Raw genomic sequence first — 24,417 nt, 5'->3', positions numbered from 1 at the left:
ATACCCTTTCTGTGGTATACTCCGTAGTTAAGATTGTGATGATCCAAATGATCTTGTGGCTGACCACGGGCGAGTGACTGCTTTCGATTCAATTGTCTCACTTCTTAGCCCTTTCCAAAATGACGACATACCACTGCTTGAGAGCTGTCTCCTGCACGTTACAACTGGAGAAATTGCCGATCGCCCTGACAGACACGAGTTCGACACAGACCCCCTCGGGATGCCGCAGCCCCTTCCGGAGCTTAGAATGCCAAGCATTATGGCGTTGAGGAAGACCAGGGGTTGACGATGTTCTGAATTCACAGTGAGTATCACTAGAAAAAGAAACCTTGTTGCGAATTTTGGGTCTCCCAAAGTGGAATATGATGTGTCAACATGAAGAAAGCGATCGAAGTGCTCGAGGTAATAGGGTCCGAAGAGAATTCCTCGAACAAAATCGGACCATCCCTTTCCTAATCCTGGCTTGAATCGTAACATTCCGCATAAAGGTCACATGGCATCCACACTATTTTTAGCTAGCTGGAGGTCAGATTGAGGCCAGAAACAAGGAGAAGCAATATGGGCCACAATCATTTGTTGCCCGCACTCAAAGCGCTCTCCATGGCTTGGCTCATGTTCAGCCTGGCTACTCTGTACCTTGCATAAATGGCAAGCTTGCCGAAGTATACAAGCGTTTGTAGAAGTTCAGGCGACAAGAGCGAATGGATTTCGTGATAAAGTGGGAATTGATGTAGATGGTGGAGTCACAGCGCGCAGCGCGTGGGGTCTGCTGTGCATACTATCTACATGACAATGCAGTTGTAACGAAATATCGGCCCCTGGCCGCTACATGAAGTATTTATGTCTATTATGAGATAAACCAAGAATGCAGTGGGCGACTCCAGAGTTGGCATTTATCGAATGATAGAATATTCCGCCTACTGGGGTGCATGTCCGCCACACCCCAGTTACTCAACCCACGTTTTATGAGCTCCACTCCTTGCATTCAGATATCATTGGGCGAGCCATATCGAATCTGAGGTTGCTCCATCTCCAGTGATAGCTTTCACGGTGTTTGTAACCTTAAACGCTGCAAAGGCTCAGCGAAATGATCTGGAACTTCTAGAATGCTCCGCGCAAGGTGTCCCGTATCATCACTAGCGGTGAAGAATATTTGACAAATAACCACCTCTCATAAAAACATATGGAACATTTTGAATATCTCAACTGGCACTAAAACAGATTTTCTTGTATCCTGCGCTCTATTTGGCAGCCAAGCGTTCTCTCCCCGCGTTGCGGTTTATACCATTCCCTACGCGATTTCTCCAGAAAGGAATCTCTCCTTCAAGATGCTCATCAAGATCGACGACATTAAATCCACCCCAGCCGTCCTTGCCTTATTTTCCTTGCATGTGGCCGAAATAAATCGCATGGTCGATTCCTGTGATGTTCTTGACGATTCGAGCCTGCAGGCATCAAATGTCACTTTTGCTGAGCCTGGGAGGGCCCTGAGTTGATGAGAATTGCTGCACTTAAGGGATTGTCACCAACACATGACGAAGTAAGATCGATGAGGATGGTCAAAACACACCTTCGTAAAGGATTTGGGAGGGCTATCGTGGAGCATCTCATCAACGTGGCGAAGGAAAGAGGATATACCAGATTGAGGTTAGAGACCGGGAAAACCGCTTCGTTTCAAAGCGCAAGAGGATTTCATACCAACATGGGCTTTGATCTTTGTGATCCTTATGGAGATTTACCCCCATGTCCAGATAGCTCTTTCATGACTATGAAGTTAGAAACTGAATTTGTAGAACCTACAAGCTTCAATGGGCGTTAGCAGCGAACTACGAAATGCTCATATCGATAGATAGATGGAATACTAGGGCCATGAGACATACTGAGATTTTATAATATACTAGAAATTAAAAAGACCCTGACTATCCCGATGCCCCAGAAGTACAAGCTACCCCCAACCCGCTCGGCGTATTCGCGCAAAGCACCTCGCTCTTCCCATCCTGCGCAGTGACAGTATAAGAACCAACCTTCACACCACAAGTCCCATTAGCTCCACAATTTAAATTGCCCGTCACATCATCGTACTTCCCACTCGTAGTCCCACTAAAGCCATCAAAGACAATGTCTGTTAACTTCGCATTGCCGGGATTCTCATCGCAATAATCCGCGTCCTCGCCATAACAGCTCTGGATCTGAATTGCATAATCGCATCCGTCAACTGTCACATCTGTCCATGTCACATTTGACACGGTCGACTGTCCATGGGTCCCACCAGAGGGGTACGTCTTAATGCCAACAGCCTTTGTAGAATTGATCATAGTCGCCCCCGAGACATAGATGTTCTTCACCTCATCATTAGAGCTCTTGCCCAGAGATCCGACGGAGAGTCCATGACTGCCGGTGCAGGTGATGTCGGTAACTGTGACTCCGTTGGCACCGGGTTTGAATGCGACGCAGTCGTCATCATTGGAAACATTAACATTCGAAATGGCGACATTCGTACTTGCTCCGATGTCGAAGCCATCAGTGTTCTTGGCCGCGTTGTCGCTCTTGGAGGTGGCGTCCATTTTCAAGTTCGAGAATATGACATTATCACTGTCTCCTTTTACGGAGTTGAAAACATTTGGGGGGTTTTTCTGTCGAAGACCAGAAACTGTAATGTCTGATCCACCCGTGATATAGAGGAGTGTTGGACGGGCGTAGCTACTGTCTGCGGCGAAACGGTCGTATCTGAGCAAGGGTGGATAAAATGTTAATATCCATCTGAAGACCAAAACTAGGGCCAATTCTCATGCATTTGATCCAGAGTGAAGCTTACGCATTTTGCCCATTGCCATCAATAACCCCCGACCCGGTCACCGAGCGGATCTTGATACCGTCAATACCCTTGACATTGATCATGGCCGTGCGTCCTTCCCAGTAATCTGTATCCGAACTAAATTTGAGAAGTCCCTCGACTTGAAAGTCGCAACCCGCGCACCCGGCAAAGTCAAGCACGCTGTTCAGGTAGTATGTTGTGCCGGAAGGAATGACGATGGTCCCACTGCTACCGCACGACGCGATCGCAGACGCGATTGCCGGTACGTCGTCGGTAGAGGAAGATCCTCCGGCTTTGGGGGTACATGTTGAAGCGCGGGCATTTAGGATGCGAGTTGCATCTGGTAGAGCAAAAGCTGGTGCAGTGACAGCGAATAGGGCGAGCAATTTTGACATCGACATAATGGGTGACTTGGCTGTGTTTGACGGGAACAATTGTACACACTACACCTCGAACTTAGGATTTATAAACAGCTTTTTTCTCTTATTTGTACACACCCGCCGAACCGAACCGAAATGAGTTTCAGTTTTCCGGGGTCCCATTCTCACATCGCACGGCCTAGATACATGAACTGAATCTGAAACATGGACCGCCTGGCCCGCGATTCGAGGAAAATAGTTCCTCTGACCATGGCATATTTCTTCCATCAAAGCTAAGCATGCAGGTCCAACGAACAACCCCACTTTCACAAACCAATCAGTGAAGCAAAATCAATTCACATGTCCACATGTCCATGCCGCTGGGTCCAAGCAGTCCGTGGATTTTCCGGGGAAGCCGTGACGAATTGCGCCATGTCTGGGGAAGAGGTGACCAAAATTCCGTGGCTTTTTATTTATCTCTAGCTATGCAACTAACAACCAAGCAAGCCTTTTGCGCTAGTATACCTGCTGCAGAAAATATCCACAAACTGCAGTGCGCCCGACGCAGTGGATGGGGGGCCCACGTTTCAGTTTCAACGACAGCTATTCACGGGAAATTGTCGGTGGAGAGAAGATAACCCGCCATGCCGAAAGAGAAGGGTCGAAAAGGAGATGGAATGAAACCGAAGTGATTCGGTTCGATTCAAGCAATTCCGGCGAATGGCCGGTGGGACGCACGCAGGTCGCGCATAAGCCTTGCTGGCTAATAAAACCACCTACGTGTCTCGTCCTTGTTCATATTTTTGTCGATCAACCCCAGAAGCTTGGATGGTATACAGAACAACTCGATGCATTTGTTTACAATTTTCTCAGCCCTATGTCTCGGCACTGGGGTTCTTGGCTCCCCGGCTAATCTGTCTCGCCGTGCAAGTAGGACCAGTGCGCCGTCCGGTTGCTTGACGGTCGGGACTGGAGGCACGTACAGTACAATCGGTGGTGCTCTCACTGCCCTTGGCTCTGCTACTACGTCCGCATGCATCTATATCGCCAGTGGTACCTACACAGAGCAGCTAAAAATCAACTATGCGGGTACGCTCACCTTGTATGGCCAAACATCCAACACCGGGACATACAAAAGCAACACGGTCACGATTACACACACAATCTCATCTCCCGAGGCTGGGACGCTTGATTTAAGCGCCACGGTTAATGTGGTCTCTGATGGATTCAAGATGTATAACATCAATGTGGTCAACGGGTACGGGAAAGGTTCCCAGGCCGTCGCGTGAGTAATGACCTCAACTCAATCAACCTCCCTTAGATAAAAGCATCCGCAATAACACAGCTGGAGAACAGATTGGTCGGCAACGCCGATAAGCTTGGTTTCTACGGCTGCCAATTCTCCGGATACCAGGACACTCTGTACGCCAAAGCCGGAACGCAGTACTACTCAAACTGCCTGATTGAAGGGGCCGTCGACTATATCTTCGGCGATGCATCGGCCTGGTTTGGCGAGTGCGATATTGTATCTAATGGGGCTGGTTATATCACCGCCAACTCGCGAGAAACTTCGGATGATACGGCATGGTACGCTATTGACAACTGCAACGTGCAGGCCGCATCTGGTACCGATCTTGATGGTGATGTCTATCTCGGTAGGCCGTGGCGGGTACTTGCGCGAGTGATTTATCAAAATTCGGAGCTTGGCTCTTTGATTAATTCGAAGGGGTGGACTACGATGGCGGATGGTGCGACGCCGTTTTATTATGAGATTAATAATACGGGAGATGGGGCTGATACATCGGCGAGGTTGTATGAGAGTAGTACTTCTGCGGCAGTGACGAAGAATACTGTTCTAGGGAGTGGATGGAAGGATTGGATTGATACCAGTTATTGAGTTTTATTTATTTCGAAAGTAGTCGAGGTAGTCAATTGAGAGATCAGTCTTATTTCCAATATGCAACAATGCATCGCTAGTCTAGATCGTGCATAGCCCTACAGGAGTTCCGAGTCACTTCTCGACGTATCCAACAAATCAGCAGCGAATCGGATCCAGTGAGAGTCTAGAAGATATTTGCTTATTCTGCTAGACCTCTCGATCATTATTTGTAGTATGATCGGCCATTCATGTATGGTCTAACCTACCCTGGTCAGGTGCTACTATTGTGCACTAGTTGGCCACAGCTAGGCAAATAAGCTTAATACTCGATAAGAATACACATGTCTGTATCAGTCAATACCCCTGTTCAACTCTGTCTGCTCTACTCTTCTCTACCTTAGGGTACTCTGCTGTCTGCTCTGCTCTGCTGTCTGCTCCGATATAGGGCACTGAGTCAGCAAGTTAGTCAGCAAAAAAAAAGTGGGAGGTGGGGAAGCGTGCGGGACAATTTGAATTTCTTCTTTTTTTTTCTTTTCCGTTCTTGGGGGGTTTTTCGAGCATTGCCTCTCTACTGCGTCCTTGGTGAGTATCTTCATTTCCAGTGCCCCTTTCATTTATCTACCTTCCCCCCTTCAATGATGATTTCGGAAAAAATAAGATGTTAGACTTCTGAATCTTTTTGCGGAGAAACATCCGAGTCTGAGAATACCACCCCACCATCAACTCAACCCCTTGCATGCCTCTCTGAAGACTGCGCTGACATTCCCGGGGAAAATAGGACCGCGAATTCACAGTCAAGATGTGTGGTATCATCGCTCTGATCCTGGCGAACCCCTCCGGCACCGCCGCCGTGGACCTCCACGAGGCCCTGTACCTCCTGCAACGTGAGTGGCCGTGTCATTCGAGGCCGTGAATACCCTGCTATAATCGGATCGTCGTACTAAGACTGCGTGCAGATCGTGGTCAGGATGCTGCTGGTATTGCAACCTGCGCGCATGGGGGCCGTATCTACCAACTCAAGGCCAACGGTATGGCCGCCAAGGTCTTCCATGACGGGGCTAAAATCACCAACTTGCCTGGTTCCATGGGTATCGGGCACCTCCGCTACCCTACTGCCGGCAGCAGTGCTGGTGCCGAGGCCCAGCCTTTCTACGTCAACAGCCCTTACGGTATCTGTTTCGCACACAATGGAAACCTGATCAATGCCCCCGAGCTGAAGAAGTATCTGGATCTGGAGGCGCACCGTCATATCAACACCGACAGTGACAGTGAGCTGATGCTCAACATCTTTGCTGATGAGCTGAGCGAGACCAAGAAGGCTCGTGTCAACCAGGAGGATCTCTTCGCTAGCTTGAGCCGCATGTACGAGCGCTGTCAGGGTGGATGGGCCTGCACTGCCATGCTTGCCGGTAAATATTCCATCTCGCATCCTTTCTCTCTCCTCTCTTCTGTGCAATCCTTAACTAACATGCTTAGGCTTCGGTCTCCTTGGTTTCCGTGATTCCTACGGTATCCGACCCCTGGTCCTCGGTTCCCGTCCTTCCCTGGACGGCTCAGGCACCGACTACATGATGGCCTCCGAGTCCGTCGCACTTGACCAACTCGGATTCTCCAACCACCGTGACATCCAACCCGGTGAGGCAGTCATTATCGAAAAGGGCGGTGAGCCGGTCTTCCGCCAAGTGGCGCCGAAGAAAGACTACGCGCCCGATATTTTCGAGTTCGTGTACTTCGCCCGGCCCGATTCCGTCATCGACGGAATCAGCGTATACCGCAGCCGTCAACGCATGGGCGACCGTCTCGGCGCCCGCGTCCTCGACGTCCTGGGTCCTGAAATCGTCAAGGATATCGACGTGGTCATTCCCATCCCCGAGACCTCCACCACATCCGCGACCCACGTCGCGCAGTACCTCAACAAGCCTTACTGCCACGGCTTCGTGAAGAACCGCTACGTCTTCCGCACATTCATTATGCCCGAGCAAAAGACGCGCCAGAAGGGCGTACGCCGTAAGCTGAACGCCATGAAGGCCGAGTTCAAGGACCGCAACGTCCTGCTCGTCGACGACAGTATCGTGCGCGGAACCACCAGCCGCGAGATCGTCAGCATGGCCCGCGAAGCCGGCGCAAAGAAGGTCTATCTTGCCAGCTGTGCGCCCGAAATCACTCACGCCCACATTTACGGTATCGACCTTGCCTCGCCGCAGGAGTTGGTCGCGCATAACCGTGACGCGGACAGTATCGCCAAGCACATCGGTGCTGAGCGAGTTGTTTTCCAAACCCTGGACGACCTGAAGGACTCTTGTGCCGAAGTCGCGCGCGACAATGGACAAAGCGAGCCGCAAAACTTCGAAGTCGGCGTGTTCTGCGGTAAATATGTTACTCCCGTGGACCAGGGCTACTTCGATCACCTGGAATTGATGCGCGGCGAGGGTCGCAAGAGTAAGGCTCTGGATAAGGCCAAGGAGGCCGTTGCACATGGTTTTGCCAGTGTGGAGGATTTCCAGATCGCTGCTCACGGTGTCACGATGGATACCAATGGCAAGGTTATCCCTGCGGAAACTGAGCCTGAACCCCGGTCCGCGGAACCGGAGCACCCTAAGGTTGATGATCAGATGGATATTAGCATTCACAATATCGCCGATCACCCTTAGTGGTATACCATACTACCTACTCATTCTAGCTACCGGTCTGCCACCACGACCTGGTAGCTAGCTACAATATCCCATCTTGCCATCCTCCTTCTCCCTTTTTTCTCCCTTACCCTACTCAACCTCACCATTTTCTTTCAACCTTGCTTTCTTCTCAATTTCCCCCACTTTGCATTTGGAGTATATGGAGTTACTTTCCGGATGGCATAAAATACAATTAGACAGGTGGGCCTGGGCAATGGATGACGACTGATGCACCCCGCGACGCAATGTGATATCTCGACGAAGTGTATCCCCTTTGAACAAAATACCACACTGACTATTTGTGAATAAGAGATTTGATTTGATCTGCTATACAATGAACATCGTACACAACATACTATTAAGCCTATTTTATACTATACAAATCATCTCCGTGATACTTCCATGGTTCTTCTTCTCTTCCATAGCTCCCTCACACTACATCTACATATTCCCCAACAGCCTAACCAGCCCCTTCCCCCAACCAACAACAGTAATCTGATACCCCGTCTCAACAACCCCCTTACACATCTCCCACGCCTTCCCCCCCATCCCTCGCCCCCGCAACACCAACCGTCTTCTGAATTGGATAATCCACTCTTGGCGGAATAGCCGTCCCAACGAACCTCGGAAAACGATCCACACAAACAGCCTTCAAGTTACAAAGACCTCTCAACCCCTCCTCGCCCGCAAACCGTCCATACCCAGACCCCTTCACTCCACCAAAGGGTAACTGAACAGCATAATAGGCGCCGAAATCATTCACAGAGACCATACCCGCTTCAACACCGCGCACAACAGCCTGCACTTGGTCACTCTGGTATCCGAACACACTCGCGCCGAGGGCGTAGACGGTTGAATTCGCCAGCGCGATAGCATCACTGACCGACTCAGCGCGCATGACTAGGAATATCGGGGCGAAGAGTTCTTCCTGAGCAATACGCATGTCTCGGGTAACATCAACCAATAATGTAGGCGTGAAGTAATGACCGCGAACATGAGTCTTGTGATCATATCGTTTTCCACCCGCGAGAAGACGAGCTCCCTGATCCACTGCCTCCGCAATAAGAGATTCAAGTGTATCAAACGAAGCCGGGGAAATCATAGCCCCGAGATCCGGGCACGAGGAAGTATTGGGATCAGTGTCTAGAGTAATTGAGCCCAGGCGGAGATTATTAATGCGCGGTTCGACTAGGGCGATGAGTTTTTCGTAGGAAGTTGGTAGAGCGATGATTCGTTCTGCGCCTACGCAGTTTTGGCCCGCGGATTGGAAGACGCCGCGCATTAGGATTGAGGATATGGCTGGGAGATTGCGGAGAGTTGTGGGGTCTTCTAGGACTATTGCGGGGTCTTTGCCGCCTAGTTCGACGCAGACAGGTGTTAGGGATTTAGATGCTGATGCGCAGACTTTGTGCGCGACGGGTCGGGAGCCGATGAAGGTTAAATGGGCGATTTCGGGGTGTGAGGTCAGATGGTCTGCTACTTTGGGAAGGCAGATTGTTGTTTGGACGAGGTCTGGCGAGTGGCCGCAGGCTAGGAGGGCGCTGCGGGCGATGTCTAGGAAGTATGCCGAGGACCAGGCGGTTTGTTCGGAGGGTTTGACGATGATGGCGTTGCCGGTGAAGAGGGCGCTGATGACGGGGCCGATGAAGTTATGGAATGGGTAGTTCCAAGAGACGGCCGCGGCGACGACGCCGAGCGGTTCGTAGATGACGCAGTTCTTTTTGTACATCATGAGGAAGTTTGTTGGGCGGCGCGAGGGGAGAAGGGCCGTTTCGCCGTGGTCGAGTGTCCATTTGAGCTTCTCGGCTGTGACGAGGATCTCGCCAAAACACGCGTCGACTTTGGTCTTGCCTGAGTCTAGGACAGCAGGCTGTGACGATGTCGTCTTGGTGGTCGAGGACGTATTTGAGTAGGGTGCGGAGAACCTTTCTGCGTTCGCCGAAGGTGGTTTGAGACCATTCTTTTTGCGCGGTTTTTGCGGCGTGCACGGCGGCGTCGACGTCAGCGATTGTTGCGGGTTTGATGCCATTGCCGAGGACTCGGCCGTCGGCGGGGCAGTAGCTCATGATCAAGTTGTCATCCCATTTCTAGACAGCAAAGGTTAGTCTCGTTGCAGGTAGCTCACGTTCAAGCTTCGGGTCAAGCTCCTCGACTGGGACAACTCACTCCTCGAACCTGGTCCTCCAGGATCTGCTTCTCTCGTCCCTTGACATCCTCCCACTTGATTCCTGCGGATGAGTCGCGCACTTCCTTTGGCAGAGGCACGTTAAATGGCACAGCAGCCTCGCGCTGGCTTCGAATGTAGAGCACCCCCACGTAGACGGCGAGTAGGGAGGTCAAGGCGACAGCGGCGAATGGGGCATGTTCGACATAGGAGGAGTCGCAGGAGTCCAGGAGGGATTGCAGGGATTGCGGGAGATGCGATCTGAGGCAATCCATGCTGGGCGGTGGAAATGGGGATTGGCCAAAGTTCAGGGGAAAGGCAATGGGAGGGTGGGTATGGATGGGATGGGATGGGAAATAATGAAGCTGGGCGATAACGATAAGCGTCCTAAGGTACCCGGGGCTAAGGTAGGGTACTCTCTAGGGCAGTCCCGAGTGGTGCCACTAAAGTAGGGTTGTAGTGCACCCATTCAAGTTTAAAAAGAAGTATGGAAATTAGGAAATCTGGAAATTTGAAGGATCAATTGGATTCTGGAGTATCAATTTCGCATGTTATTATTCTGGGACAAAAAGTTAATAAAAAATATTTACAAATGCAAAAAGAGAGGTCGTGCCCGGAATCGAACCGGGATCGGCGGAATCAGAATCCGCAGTGATAACCAATTACACTACACAACCATTTGATGAAAGATCTAATCAATATTTGCATCTATAACTACTCTGAATCCTACTAGGCACCTCAACTCAACTCTGTCAATATTCAAGTTGGTTCTCTGTATCTACTGGCAGTATGGTGAACATCTATGCTGATAATTACCGATAGTATTATTATTAAGACCAGTATGCGGTCTTTCAAGTTCTGATTCCTTCTAATTTTGATTAGGATTGTGTAGGTGGTGAGGATTATATATATTGCTACCATCTATGGATATTGTATAGCCTGGTAGTACTCTGCAGTCCCATCTACGGTACTTTCCATCAACCCCCGGGGCTTATTATATCTCCCTTCTTGAATCTGCCAAGGTTCAAGTTCTCCCTCCCTCCCTAACCCTACGTCGTCTCTTCTTCATCGCGACAATTCCGATCAAACGGCTCCATATCGCACACACTACCGATTCGGCCACTGACGTCATTCCAATTGATATCCCTGCTTCGGATTGGATATTGACTGACTTCCATATAGTCCATTCTCATTCTCCTCACGATATGCAAAATCACTACGGCCCCAATTCACCCTCACTATGGCACCCAAACCAGTGCGCAAAAGTAGTACAGCTGACCCCAAGGACAGAAAGCTGGACGGAAAGAAAGCCATGAAGGCACGAGCGAGTACTACTCGAAAGCAACCCACCAGAGACGCAAAAAGCAAGGCGAAGAAACCCGCCTTGAAGGCTTCTCAGAAGAAGACGCCGACTAAAAAGAATATCAAAGCCAATGTGAAGAAAGAAGAAGAAGAATTCCCTCAACCGAATCTGGTACCTACTACCACGACTGAAGAACTACCTCACAATCTGGGACACCTTACTCCAACCACCAATTTACCGCAACCTCCGAATACACTGGAAGATGACAAGAAGCCTACTATCACAACGAATGAACCACCTCACAATCTGCACCTCACCCCAGAACTCACCCCAACCACCACTGGCACTTCACCGCAAACCCCAAAGCCCAAGCCCGAAAGAAACCGATCCAAATACAAAATCACACCAGGAAAAACCCCCCTTCGACTTCTGGCCCCACCCAACCCAAGCCCAATGCGAAGAAGTCAACCAACTTCTCTCCTACGCCCACGGCGAACCAATCGCACCAAAAACAATCCCCCAAGCATCCATTGAATTCGCCGGCTGCGGCGAAGTCCCCTGCGTCTTGGACGCAATGATCCGAACTCTCCTCAGCGCCGCGACACTGGGAAGCAATTCCGCAATGTCGTATAAAGCTCTCGCGTCGAGATTCGGAGTCTTGGAAGAAGGGGTTGGGCAGGGGGGTGTTAACTGGGAAGCTGTTAGACAGGCGCCGCTTCGTGAGGTCTATGATACTATTCGGCGGGGTGGATTGGCGGATATTAAGAGTAAGAGTTTGAAGGGGATTCTTGATATGGTTTATGAGGAGAATAGGGTTCGATATGAGGGGTTGAGAGATGAGGGTCAGCAACGAAGGGGGGGAGGATTCGAATGACATTACCACCCTTACTGAACCTGAACCTGAACCTGGAACCAAAACCGACAAGTCCAAGTCAGACGAGGACAAAGAAAGAGAATACAACCTCGCCTGCGCTGAACAAAACTACCTCACCCTCAATCATCTCCACAATCTCCCCACTCCAGAAGCAATGGAAGAACTGATCAAATACCCGGGCATTGGGGTAAAAACCGCAGCATGCGTTCTCCTCTTCTGTCTACAACGACCCTGTTTCGCGGTTGACACGCACATCTTCCGAATTACCAAATGGCTCGGTTGGGTTCCCGCGGACCTTGCGACGGAGGTTACTGCATTCAGTCATTTGGATGCGCGGATCCCGGATCATCTGAAGTACTCCCTGCACCATTTACTGATCAAACATGGCAAGTTATGTCCCCGGTGCCGTGCGAGTACGGGGGTGAATTCTGAAGAGTGGGAGTTGGGTTGTCCGATTGAGGATCTTTTGACTCGGACGGGGAAGAGGAAGGGTGGGCCGGAGATTGTGAGTCGTGGGTCGAAGAGGGGGAGGAGTGCTGCTGTGAAGAAGGTGGCTACGAAGAGAAAGGGTGTTGTTAAGAAGAAGGTTGCGAAAATTTGAGAGTGAATATGGTGGAGGGAGGTGTGCTGGAGGAGGAGGCGTTGTTCTTTCTATTTAGTTCTTGAGCATTCAGCATTGATACCCGCGTCGCGAACTTGATTTTGGGAGATGGGAATAGCATGGTGATCTATAAAAAAAGGGGAAAAAAAGGAATTGGGGAATTTATTTACTTTGATGGAGCATTTGATGAAGTATCTGGGTCTGCAATCTAGTTTTTATACTGAATTAAACCCTCTCTAAAAGACTGCATTGTCCATTTCTGTTCCCGATTGGGAGTAGCTTGGTGCCTTGTATATCGGGTGTCAAGCATCATATTTCTGCATGCGCCTTGATCGGATCTTCTTCAGTTTAAATATTCTACTATTCAGGGATTCTATTTGCAAAGACTCTAGATAAGTATCAATTGAATGAATATTCCATTTCTAATTTAAAGCCGCCCGATTATAACTAGTAGTTAATCTTCTCTGTAACTGCTAGTAGCTGCCAGTGCTAACTACTCCGCAACTGGTAGAGATCTAAAATGGAGAATTAGGTTGACGATCTGATCCGGCAGTGTTGAATTTTATTTTCTAGCCTCGTCCGATCTCAAATATAGTCCAATCCTTAATCAACGCGTACTGCGCACATAAATATTGGAATATGCACTCTGGCGGTCCCACGTGAACCGCCGGGGCCGAGGAGGCCGGGATCGGGCCGAGGGTCATGGCTGGAACACGGTGGCATGCAAGTGTCGCAAAGCATCCAGGTATCCAAGCATCCATGAGCTAGAGGCAGAATATGGTAGACTACGGAGTGTGCTATAGGGAAATAGAAATCAAGTAGTCCGAAATTCCGTGCTCAACTCGATATGAGAGTCGGCCACTTCCGATAACCGGCAGCCTTATAGACACTAGCTCAGTTTACAGTGTTTACTCGCCAGGGTTAGTCCGATCATCGGCAGACATAAACTCAATTGGGGGTCTGCTGTGCATGATTGAGGAAAAAAGTCGCCGGTCGGCGTGGTGGTGGTACTGCATGTGTAGCTATACTGACTGTAGGAGTATAGAACAGATGTAAATGTAGCATTGGGTAAGACAATGGCTAGAATGAAATGGAGAATCAATTGAATAAAATAGTACTAGAATAAATAATCAATGAGTATGGATAGAATTCTACTAATTCTACTAACTCTAGTAGAGTTACTGTGTACAGTGTATCTAACCGACGGTAACCGACCGCCTCGGCAATGAAGTCAGGTTGACGGGGAAAGGGAACGCAGCATTGACACTGCCAACTCCCAACCTCCGCCTCCGCTTTAGGATCTCCCTTCCCCAACTTTCCCCCTTCTCCCCCAATCCTTCCTTTATCTTGAACCTCTTCCTCCCCCCTCCTCCATTACTCCCTGGAGTACCCTCTACCTCCTTCTCATCGCTCAATTCCAACATGTCCCTTCCCGCCGTGCGACGGTTGACCCACTCATCTCCCCGCACTTGGGCCCGCCTCCCCGTCTCCAGACTTTCCACCTTCACCTCTCCATCTCCCGCCTCCAAGTTCGCTGCCTCTCGTCTCCTCCGAACCTCTCAGTTTTCCACCATGTCTGCCCGTCAATCTGGTGCCCCGGCTGCCCCGGCCGACAGGGCTTATGACCCTGAGATCCAGGATATGGCCAGCTACATTCACCAGTACAAAGTGGATTCCGACCTGGCTGTACGTAACTAAATCCCACAGGGTCCAATTCTACCCCTCCACCCCCCCAAAAATGAAATACTAACAACCACCAGTTTGACACTGCTCGTCTCGTCTTCCTGGACACCCTGGGCTGTGGTCTCGAGGCTCTCAAATTCAAGGAGTGCGCCAAGCTCCTCGGTCCCGTTGTTGAGGGCACCGTCGTTCCCAACGGACCCCGCGTCCCCGGTACCCCCTACCAGCTGGACCCCGTCAATGGCGCCTTCAACATCGGTGCCATGATCCGCTGGCTGGACTACAACGACTGCTGGCTCGCCGCTGAGTGGGGTCACCCCTCCGACAACTTGGGTGGTATCCTCGCCGTCGCTGACTGGATCTCCCGCACCAACCGTGCCGGTGGTAACCTGGGCAATGGCAAGATCCTCAAGGTCCGCGATGTCCTCGAGGCCATGATCAAGGCCCACGAGATCCAGGGTGTTCTGGCCCTCGAGAACTCCTACAACAAGGTCGGCCTCGACCACGTCGTGCTGGTCAAGGTCGCCACCGCCGCCGTCGTCTCCAAGATGCTCGGCCTCACTGAGAAGCAGACCGCCGACGCCATCACCCAGGCCTGGGTTGATGGCCAGAGTCTGCGTACCTACCGTCACTCCCCCAACACCATGTCCCGCAAGTCCTGGGCCGCTGGTGACGCCTGCCAGCGCGCTGTCAACCTCGTCCTGAAGGTGCAGAAGGGTGAGGGTGGTGTTCCCACCGTCCTGTCCGCCCCGACCTGGGGCTTCTACGATGTCCTGTTCAAGGGCAACAAGTTCAAGTTCCAGCGTGACTATGGCAGCTACGTGATGGAGAACGTTCTGTTCAAGGTTTCCTACCCTGGTAAGCCATCTCCCCGCCCTGGCAAACAATAAGTCTTATGCATGTACTAACTGTAACTGCTTTTTAGCCGAATTCCACTCCCAAACTGCCATCGAGGCAGCCGAGATCATCAACAAGAAGCTCGCCGACCTGGGCAAGACCGCCGCAGACATCAAGGAAATCACCAACCGCACCCACGAGGCCTGCATCCGCATCATCGACAAGCAATTCAAGGCGATGGACAACTTCGCCGACCGCGACCACTGCGTCCAATACATGGTCGCCACCATGCTCTCCTTCAACCGCCTCACAGCCACCGATTACGCCGACGGTTCCGAGGCCGCCACCTCGCCCCTGGTCGAGTCCCTGCGCAAGAAGATCAAGTGTGTCGAGGACCCCCAGTACACCGTCGACTACCACAACCCGTCTAAGCGTACCATCCCCAACGCTCTGACCGTCACTCTGAACGACGGCACCGTTCTCGATGAGGTTGCCGTCGAGGCGCCCCTGGGCCACCGTCTCCGTCGCGAGGAGGCCAAGCCGGAGATTCTGGCTAAGTATAAGCGTCACTTGCAGGCGCACTTTGACCAGGCCCGCATCGATGAGCTTCTGCAGGTTGGATGGGATCGTCCCGCGCTGGAGAACTATGATGTTGATCAGTATGTTGATTTGTATGTTAAGGATAAGGTTGTGGAGTCCTCTTAGATTATTGGATTGCTACGCACTGGATGACTCTAGGTAAAACGATATCGTTGATTCTTAGCAAAATTGTATAGATTGTTTCTTTGTTGCTAGATACTCCTTTTTTCCTTGACGTAGATAATGGTTTCTATTCCTACCCGTGGAATGCATTCTCTATGGAATATCCAGACCGATCACGCGTAGTCCGCTACTATTGCCCAACTGGCAAGCCGGCCCCCTTGATTTCTTTGGAAGTACTGGTCAAACACCGCCAGTGACAACATGCAAACAGTGACAATAGCAGAGCACATTTGGAAAAAAGAAAGGCAATGTATAAATAGAAAGAGAATGCTATCCTTAGAGATACTACTCTGTTTATCAATTCCAATTCTTCAGAATCCAAGACACCCTCCAAGCCCTGGAGGTTTACTTATTAATATACCCAACTTGAATATGCCATCTTATGACTATTTTAAAGACGGTATAAGCCATACTTAGGCAGTATAGTCGTTCTTCTAACTTGAATACTAAGATAGATAGAGACAGCAACGATGTGGGAAACGGGTACTAACTAGTACTTGTCTACTCCGTAGTAATTTTGGAAATGGCAGTTGCATACCTGGGCAGGCGCGTTCGAGTTGAGGCCAGCCTACCAACTTGAACTTGAACCTCGATCAAGAGAGTCGAGACCCTAAAGCCACCTTCACATTTCCCATTTACTTCCCATTTACCGCGCTAGGATTCCTACTATTGCACTATTGCACTCATCCACGTAAAATTCCACACCCTCAATTTCAAATCTTCAAGTTCGGTATGTGTATTCATCCTAATACGCAACAGGTGTTCTTGTTCCTCCAATAGTAAGATCCCCGAAGCAAAGATGAATAACCGCACTGGAACTCTGGAGCTAGAGTTCTATCGTCTTCGCCGCGATGTCCACATTCTTCAACAACAAGTGGAGTCAGTTCAAGACGCAGCGTCGGCCCAAGAGAGTTTCAACCTAGATTACCTCCCTGCTCCTAAAAGGTTGTTGCCGCACTCTCTCCTATTTAATAATCCATATGCATCCACCGGCCCCCATGGTTCTGTGCTTCTGTTAAACCTTATCGAATAATACGTAGTTCTTTTGTTTTTCTCTCGAGGTTATCACACCTAGGAGTTGAGTAATACAATGAAGAGAATGTTTTACTGGAAGCAAGGGCATCGGTGACTTGCTGCTCTGGATGGAATGCCGAGCCCTCTCGCGGGGCATGTCGACTGATGCTTGACGAGTCCCGATTGAGGGCTGAATGCTTTCAAATATAAGGCGAAGCTCGTAGGGATCACCTCGAAAGTCAACATAAAAAAGCGATGAAACGATAAAAAAGCAAAAGGGCACTCACAACCTCGCCATGGCCGATCTAAAATACACCCAGTGATCCAGCTCGTGCAGGTCCCCGGGGTTTCTGACAAGGTGAAACTGACAGAGGGTCATCAACCATTCCCTTGAAAGTGTCCATACAACGCCCGGGGCCCTTTGAACGAAGTTTGCTTATGACGACGTGAGGAGCTCCCGCACAATGAGGTGAAGATTCGAGGGTAATTGATACCAGGCAACATTCAGTAGCATTTCGGCGAGAACAATAAACAATAGAGGAAGAAGAGGAAGCAGCAAGTAGATACAGGTGAATGGGAATGAGTGCCTAATGCGCAGGTCATGTAAACAGGGCAACCACAACAACCATTCACACCATTGAGTCAACTCTCTCCTCTCTCCTCTCATCTTTCATACCATTCCAATTTGCACTTCTCATCGCGCACACATTCAACCTCAAATCTGACAGCTCTTTACATCGTCTTGGTTCTTCCAGGGCCCGCGAGATATTCCATTCCATCGTTGAAGCTTCAACCCTGACACCAACTACAATATTACTTACTTCCATTTCCCCGCACATTCGAGAATTTCGAATCGCAGCTTGCACTAGCAACTCTGGAAGTCACAATCAACTGCATTCATCGGGCCTTTCGAATTGAGGCTTGGAGTGGAAATAACTACTATCAATACTTTCAGCGTGCCCTTCGAATCGCCACCTGCGATTTCAAGGATACTATCGCGGCAATAGTACGTGTATCCATCCCATTACCCATGCAACATATTCGTTTTGCCAATACTAATATGCCGGAAGGAAGTCAAGATGAATCCCCACGCCGGTACACCGAAGTCCCGGGCTGATACACTTGAAATCGAAGTTCGTGACCTTCGCTGCAAGGTTGAAATCCTTCAGCAACAGCTGAAGTCGATTCAGGACGCAGCGTTGGCCCAAGAGGAGGCGAGATTTGATCTTCAGCAGCGGATGGTTCAAAGTTCGTCAAAGCGTCCAGGAAAACGTGCAAGCATGAACCTCCATGACGAAGATACAGACCAGGAGCTGCAGCGCCTCCGCCAGACCGTCGCAACCCAGGTGCAGCAGGTTGAAACTCTCCAAGAACGCATGAGACAATTTGAAGCTTGGAGGGGAAGAAGGGTCGCTTTCGAGAGGTCTATTTCTGATGAAGTTGAGAGACTGGATGACCAGTGGCAGGAAATGGCCATCTGTAAGTACACTTCTATTCCAAAGCTGGCACATCATGAAGAACAACTCTAACACACGGGAAAGGTCTCGATGATCTGAAGGACAAATTTCATACCATGGCCGCATGGCTGCTTCACTTACTCAACAGCCAAGAATCCGAGGGGAACAGGGCATAACGCCGAGGAGATCATTATGACTCCATATGGAGAAAACCCTCGGTGGAATTGTGGGGTGCTTTAATTACAGTTCACCGAAATCAAGAGTTAGCCTGGGGAACTGGAAAAGATGCATACAAAGCAAGTTCGTGGGAATGAGCCGGAGGGGTTCTCATTCACTGGGGCATTTCGACCTACCCCAGATTCTTTTTTCCTTTTAAGAAATGGTTTCGTTTCTCCGAAACCATGCCCAGAATCGGCGGAGGCCTTGAGCCCTACATCTCTTTCACACACTGACCATCTCCACTCTACAATCAAGTTCTTTTTAATAGGCAGGATTCTACTAGTAGTCCCCAGGCATTGGCCTGCCGCTCTAGATACAGATACTATTTTAGATATAGAGGAAGGCCACCTTCTAAGGCCACCCCCATCCATTATACTGTCCTATTGCACACATCTTTCACCAGCAGATAAAATCCCATCATTCCTGAACATTTCACCAGTTTCGAGTGCTTCCAAGATTATCTCCACCACCGTCATCAAATTCCAAGAATCTTAACAAGAACCTCCAAGCTGGAGTTATGGACCTGGAGGTCATCACTACGCCTGTGCATGCGAGGAAAACGTCAAAACACATGAACTTCATTCAGCTTAGCAGATTATAGTGCCATTATAATTGGACGTCAATAGGACTGTGTACCGAGATTTGGCAAATGAGCCAGGTTTCTCTAAATGACTTGATCAAATACCCCTATGACCTACAAACAAACGCAAATATCGCGACCAAAAGGAGAACACTAAGTACAGTTTCTGAAAACCTGCAACGTATGCTCCCAAATCTGCGGACCCACCTTGGTCTGCCGGTATTCTTGCAACTCAGAGTTCTCATCGCAAAACTCGGACTTGCTGTTCAGTCGTTGTACATGGCGTTCTGAAACTTCTGAGTTCACAGGCGAATAATCCTTACTCAAGGCAGCGTAAAGGTGTCTCTGTCCACTCTCTTGCACGGCTGTCGTCAAGAAAGGTGCTGAAAGAAGGAGGAAAGCACCACTGATAAAACTGATAACAGGGCCAAACCCTTTGGTGATGTTGGTACGAACAATACCAGGGGATGTGTGGATAAATGTAATATCGGGATGAGCCAGCGCAAGCTGGTCGAATGCTAGCGTGGTCATTGTAGTAGCCTGAGTAGCACAGTTCTTCAAACTGAAGTGATTCTCTAGCGGAAGATCATCCAAAAATATTCTCCCTTCCTTGCCAGCATTGAGAGCCGAATGCACTCGAGCAGGCTCGCCTGCAGCGGACGCAGCGGTGAGGTTAGGCAGCAGATTGACGACGAGCCGCATCCTTGAATAATACTGGACAGCCATCATACGGTCCAGCCCCTCCGATGTTTCTGTTTTAAAGACAGTTTGTCAGTAGGAAGCGCCTCCAATGGATGGCAATCAAACCAACCTTGTCTCTTCATACTCAGGAAGCCCGCGCTCATGAAGAGCAAGTTGATCAAATTCTCCTTCTCTTTGATTTCGTTGCAAATATGATCCACATTGCGGAGCAAAGTCAGGTCGCACTCAAGGAAGTGTATTTCGGCCTTGGAGTTGATCTCCTTTAGCTCCTGCATTATCCTTGATGCTTCGAGCTTGTTCCGACCAATTATATATGCCCTCGGGGAGACGGTATTGCGAATGAATTCCTTGCAAGTGCTTTCACCGATTCCACTAGTCCCACCCGCTGGCCAGGCTTCCGTTAGTGCCACACAGTCGCTCAGCCAATGCTCGGCAGCTTACCAAAAACTGCGACCAATCCTGGTTTGGCGTTTTTTAGTTGCAGATTCGCATCCTTTACCTGCTGGAGAGACGGCATGATTATAAAAGGAGGCTGGGTGTTTTGTGATTTCGCGATTCGAGTAAAGTACTTTTTGATAGAAGCGTGTGTTGAATGGCTGTCATGGGATGTTACTTCCTTTATATAGGTCGTGCCAAAATCACACTATTTGGTCGTGCCGTGGTTGCTTTTCCGTGTCTGGATAGTTACACAGAAGAACCATGGATTAAATACAAAGTTGCCACTGCCCGATAAATCCCTCGCTTAGTGATCATTATCGACTTGTCCGTCTTGGTATCCATCATATGGTTTTATGGTTTTTATTGGGCGAGTTTAATGGCCGACCCCGGTCCCGAGTAGCGTGACACTATCAGGTGGGGAGCTCGCGCATACAATCAACCTAGCTATCAACATCCCAATTATGGTATTAAGTAATGCTCGTGACCCGCACACTTACCAAATGAACTACTTAGGCACAGTAATTGCTTATCACAACGCATGCCATGCTCTGCTTCATGTGTAGGGGCATCAATTATTGTGGCTGTTGTTGCCCTGGATAGACGGGCACGGAATTCACTGATGTCCGTGGCGCTAGTGAGAACTCGTTCATTTCGGTGGGAACGCTTATTCCCTTGACTCACTTTAAGCCAGTCGTCAAAATTGTTTGAACTCTCGTTGTCCTGACTTTTCCCGACTCATCTCTTAGATTTTGCTGCCTGATCGAAAACGGCCTGGTACTCAATAATTCGGACGTATTTCACCCCATTCGTTCTCAAGGATACATTATAGTTAACATCATATTAACCTCCTAAAGTTGGGCTCTTTTACTTCTCAAGAGCTTCATAAACTTGTCAGCATATCTGTAATTATTAATCTAAGGAACTGTTCTATATTCAGACATTGGGATCATGCTGGTCACAAGTGCTTGAGAACGTTCTATCGCTGTTCAGTTGGAAATTCCGATCCAACTCCACATCAGAGCTGTGGGGATATTGTACCGTGTTGGTCCATGTTCTTCTGGAGGTGGTTCTGCAGTGGTTCTCTCATGTCGCTTTCCGAAACAGGCGTATTTCCCGATTGAGCTCCATGAGAAAATCTTGTTTAAATGCATAATCAGAGGATGTTCAATGATGGAAATATTTTAAAATACCATTTATGGGTCTTTGAATTTCAGACGCAGGTGGTAGAGGCTGACTCGTGTAGAAATTAATGGAGTCGTCTCCCTTCTTTTTCAATGTGTCGACCTCATCAATTATGGCACCGAGGACGCCTTCTCCAAGCAGTTTTTCAAGCGTCTCAATGTTTGCAGCGGAAATAAAGGAGAATGAACCTGGTAAAGACATTAGAGCTCTGGTATATAAGGAAGATTTAAGGGAAAGTAAACCTGAACGGAAAATGCTGTCCAAATTCCGGCGAACACGGCCGAGCGCGTTGGGTCCACTAACCCATTTGTATTGCTCAACTTCATAGGGGACAGATGGAAACTGGAAATTAAAATTATGGGAGACCGTGTCGATGGCATTGACTGAATCGTTTGATGAGCGGGTAGAAGGTGAAATTGCGGGTAATGGTGTTGGAGAGCTTAGACGATGCAATTGGCCCTCTAATTTTGACAGAAGTTCCAGCAGGTCGTCTTGATTTCTAGAAGAAAAAGAATTCATATCGAGCAACTGTGAGGAAAGGCTGCCGAAATAAACACTGATCCTACAGTTAATGCCTCTGTCTTGTAGACGTCCGACGTTCCGGCCAAGAGCATGCTAGGATACGGAAGTCACATTTTGATCTGCTTTTTATGAGATCAATGTCATGAAGGGAGATGAAGAATGAGGCCTACTTTGAGTTTTCGACAGGAGGTACAGGAAAGCAGTCTCTTTAATGCCGCCGGTCTCGTTGCTTCACTTGAGTTGAGCTGCATGGGGCTGAGTCCGGTGCTCATCACGGATTCTTAATACCGAGGTACCAATTCAATGTTGAGCTCAGGTTGCTCTGATGAGTCGAAAACTAAAAGTCCGTCCGCCACTTCGTGGAATTTCCCCGTCTCGAAGACGGACATTTGCAGTTATCCGCCTCAGCGACCGGAGAAATATTGACGTCACTAGTTGAGTCGGCGCGGTCCAGGCTCGCCTTATTTGACGGTACACTTTTAATTCTATGAATAGCTGTATGGTATGGATAGTGCCAGTGGCTATCAGTATTGCTAAGTACAAACCGATCAGCTATGAAACAATTGATTGAATGGAGAACTATATACAACTCGTTGTGGGAAGCGTCCCGTAGCCGGAGAAGGCAGTAGTTACTAGTAGTATTGCTAGTAGAATATTAACACATACCCAGGTTCAAGTTCAATCTATCTTCAAGGAGAATAAGTGTACTTTGATGCCATTTACACTTGCCGTTAGGTTAAATCGCAGCCCCTCAGTCGATGTTTATGGAAAAAGTGACTGATCGCCTTTCCGCGACGGGAACGGACTTCCACCATTTGCCCGTCTACCCCATCAGTGATTGGAACAATACCTAACCTTGGTTACTCGTTCGCCCGGGCGAAGAGAATATGGAATAGCGTCCGCGGTTACCTATAAAAACTCTCCCTATCTCCTTCTTTACGTTGTCACTTATTATCCTTTTGAAACCATTTAATTCGTTGATGCAGATCCAGGCCTGACTCTATTGAAGATGTTCACTGGTAACTGTTATTGCGGCAAGGCTTCTGTCGAGCTTAACTGTGAGCCAGTTACAGTGGTAGGTAATATTGTTGCTATTATTTCCGTACTTTTCTATAATTGGTTCAGTAGATTAACTTAAATACTATATATACAGGGACTGTATTATTATTATAACTGCCGAAGAATTTTTGGCGGCACGAATAGTTTAAACTAGTTTATTCCCTTAGAGTAAATACCATCTTCTGGTCTATTGAAGATAGTTTCTAAGATACTGGATAGTAGCAATACTATTACTAATATAGTCTGTAATAAATATAGTATAACTCTATTTTAGGATAATAAAGGTATACTAGATATTGTAATGGGGAATTCCGCTCTCAACACCGGTATCCCATAGTCAGGTGATTGGGGCCTTAGTAACAAGGCAGCCATATCGTTTCGGAAGAATAAGTAGCGTTCGTTCGATAGTATCAATGACAACATGCATGTTCCCCCTTATGATTTATTCTTTCTGCGCAGTCTGATGAGGCTGAGGTTGCGGTATCGGTGTATCGCATGTCCATGAAGACTCGAATGTCTTACTAGTCGCATCTCTATAGCGTCACACTCTGTCTACTACTCTCCTGCACTCTGCGAGTGTGGTGGTTTTGTCTTCTTGTGATCGATCCGTCTGCTTGACAGACTGCCAGCGAGCATTCCCATCTTACAATATATTATAATATATTCTTATATATTCTTATATATTCTTTACTAGCTTTTCTAATAGTAGAATGAAAATAGATACAGAAGCTACTATTATACAAGAGGAATATATATTTCCTAATCCTTTTAATTATTATGCTTATAAGATAGAAGATAGTAGGAATAATAACTCTCTAGATTTAAAGAAATATAGCCCAGACCCCAACAGTAAAGACCCCACTTAAGTTATAAGCGGAAATAAAAGGGTATAATCACACTTCAGCCAAAGGCTTAATACAAGAGATAGGAGAAAGTTACTTACGCTTAAGAGCGAGAAGATACTTCTAAGACAGATTAGATCTCAGTTCGCTCATCTCGACACAGATTTCCTGCGATAGATTTAGGGGGAATTAAAGCCTTCTGAGAGGCACACCAGGTCACAAACCCTTAGAAAGAGGTAGACTTATAAGCTCTCTACCACCTCGGCGGCATCCTTCCATTTTTCGCCAGGTTGCTCGTAATTTTTATTTGATTCAAGTAGGAGAACAGGATTACCATGTACTGTAACTCTAATTGAAACCGTTTACAATCATTCGCCCACAATTTCATGGAGCTGCAACTTTGTAACCCTTGTCTTTCTATCCCGTTGAAGTCTTCTCTGAGTTCCGCTACTTGGA

The 24,417-nt window shown here is 48.7% G+C and overlaps 9 protein-coding genes across 9 annotated transcripts; 5 read left to right on the top strand and 4 right to left on the bottom strand.

Moving 5' to 3' along the window:
* Window positions 1–1,919: 1,919 nt before the first annotated feature.
* On the bottom strand, window positions 1,920–3,216 carry N7481_007500 (putative extracellular exo-polygalacturonase; the record flags this gene model as incomplete). The annotated part of the gene is made up of 2 exons (XM_057266719.1): window positions 1,920–2,727; window positions 2,816–3,216. The coding sequence occupies 2 exons, from the start codon at window positions 3,214–3,216 to the stop codon at window positions 1,920–1,922; spliced, it is 1,209 nt and encodes a 402-aa protein (XP_057120920.1).
* An 806-nt stretch (window positions 3,217–4,022) lies between these two features.
* pmeA (putative pectin methylesterase) lies at window positions 4,023–5,071 on the top strand (the record flags this gene model as incomplete). Its single annotated transcript, XM_057266718.1, has 2 exons — window positions 4,023–4,459; window positions 4,531–5,071. The coding sequence occupies 2 exons, from the start codon at window positions 4,023–4,025 to the stop codon at window positions 5,069–5,071; spliced, it is 978 nt and encodes a 325-aa protein (XP_057120919.1).
* A 781-nt stretch (window positions 5,072–5,852) lies between these two features.
* Window positions 5,853–7,704, top strand: N7481_007498 (amidophosphoribosyltransferase; the record flags this gene model as incomplete). The annotated part of the gene is made up of 3 exons (XM_057266717.1): window positions 5,853–5,937; window positions 6,010–6,462; window positions 6,530–7,704. The coding sequence occupies 3 exons, from the start codon at window positions 5,853–5,855 to the stop codon at window positions 7,702–7,704; spliced, it is 1,713 nt and encodes a 570-aa protein (XP_057120918.1).
* Window positions 7,705–8,245: 541 nt separating this feature from the next.
* On the bottom strand, window positions 8,246–9,754 carry N7481_007497 (uncharacterized protein; the record flags this gene model as incomplete). The annotated part of the gene is made up of 1 exon (XM_057266716.1): window positions 8,246–9,754. One exon carries the CDS (start codon window positions 9,752–9,754, stop codon window positions 8,246–8,248), a length of 1,509 nt encoding a protein of 502 aa, XP_057120917.1.
* Window positions 9,755–9,864: 110 nt separating this feature from the next.
* N7481_007496 (uncharacterized protein) lies at window positions 9,865–10,164 on the bottom strand (the record flags this gene model as incomplete). The annotated part of the gene is made up of 1 exon (XM_057266715.1): window positions 9,865–10,164. One exon carries the CDS (start codon window positions 10,162–10,164, stop codon window positions 9,865–9,867), a length of 300 nt encoding a protein of 99 aa, XP_057120916.1.
* A 965-nt stretch (window positions 10,165–11,129) lies between these two features.
* On the top strand, window positions 11,130–12,667 carry N7481_007495 (amidophosphoribosyltransferase; the record flags this gene model as incomplete). The annotated part of the gene is made up of 3 exons (XM_057266714.1): window positions 11,130–11,363; window positions 11,515–12,006; window positions 12,029–12,667. The coding sequence occupies 3 exons, from the start codon at window positions 11,130–11,132 to the stop codon at window positions 12,665–12,667; spliced, it is 1,365 nt and encodes a 454-aa protein (XP_057120915.1).
* A 1,422-nt stretch (window positions 12,668–14,089) lies between these two features.
* Window positions 14,090–15,889, top strand: N7481_007494 (putative 2-methylcitrate dehydratase; the record flags this gene model as incomplete). The annotated part of the gene is made up of 3 exons (XM_057266713.1): window positions 14,090–14,353; window positions 14,428–15,205; window positions 15,273–15,889. 3 exons carry the CDS (start codon window positions 14,090–14,092, stop codon window positions 15,887–15,889), a joined length of 1,659 nt encoding a protein of 552 aa, XP_057120914.1.
* Window positions 15,890–18,039: 2,150 nt separating this feature from the next.
* On the top strand, window positions 18,040–18,489 carry N7481_007493 (uncharacterized protein; the record flags this gene model as incomplete). The annotated part of the gene is made up of 1 exon (XM_057266712.1): window positions 18,040–18,489. One exon carries the CDS (start codon window positions 18,040–18,042, stop codon window positions 18,487–18,489), a length of 450 nt encoding a protein of 149 aa, XP_057120913.1.
* Window positions 18,490–19,369: 880 nt separating this feature from the next.
* N7481_007492 (uncharacterized protein) lies at window positions 19,370–20,435 on the bottom strand (the record flags this gene model as incomplete). The annotated part of the gene is made up of 3 exons (XM_057266711.1): window positions 19,370–19,968; window positions 20,028–20,303; window positions 20,360–20,435. The coding sequence occupies 3 exons, from the start codon at window positions 20,433–20,435 to the stop codon at window positions 19,370–19,372; spliced, it is 951 nt and encodes a 316-aa protein (XP_057120912.1).
* Window positions 20,436–24,417: the final 3,982 nt, after the last annotated feature.

Source organism: Penicillium waksmanii (genome assembly GCF_028829765.1).
Source record: "Penicillium waksmanii strain IBT 27052 chromosome Unknown utg000007l:1.0-4314555.0:1.0-4317578.0, whole genome shotgun sequence".
Taxonomy (NCBI): Eukaryota; Fungi; Ascomycota; class Eurotiomycetes; order Eurotiales; family Aspergillaceae; genus Penicillium; species Penicillium waksmanii.
This window is presented reverse-complemented; position numbering and strand designations above follow the sequence as displayed.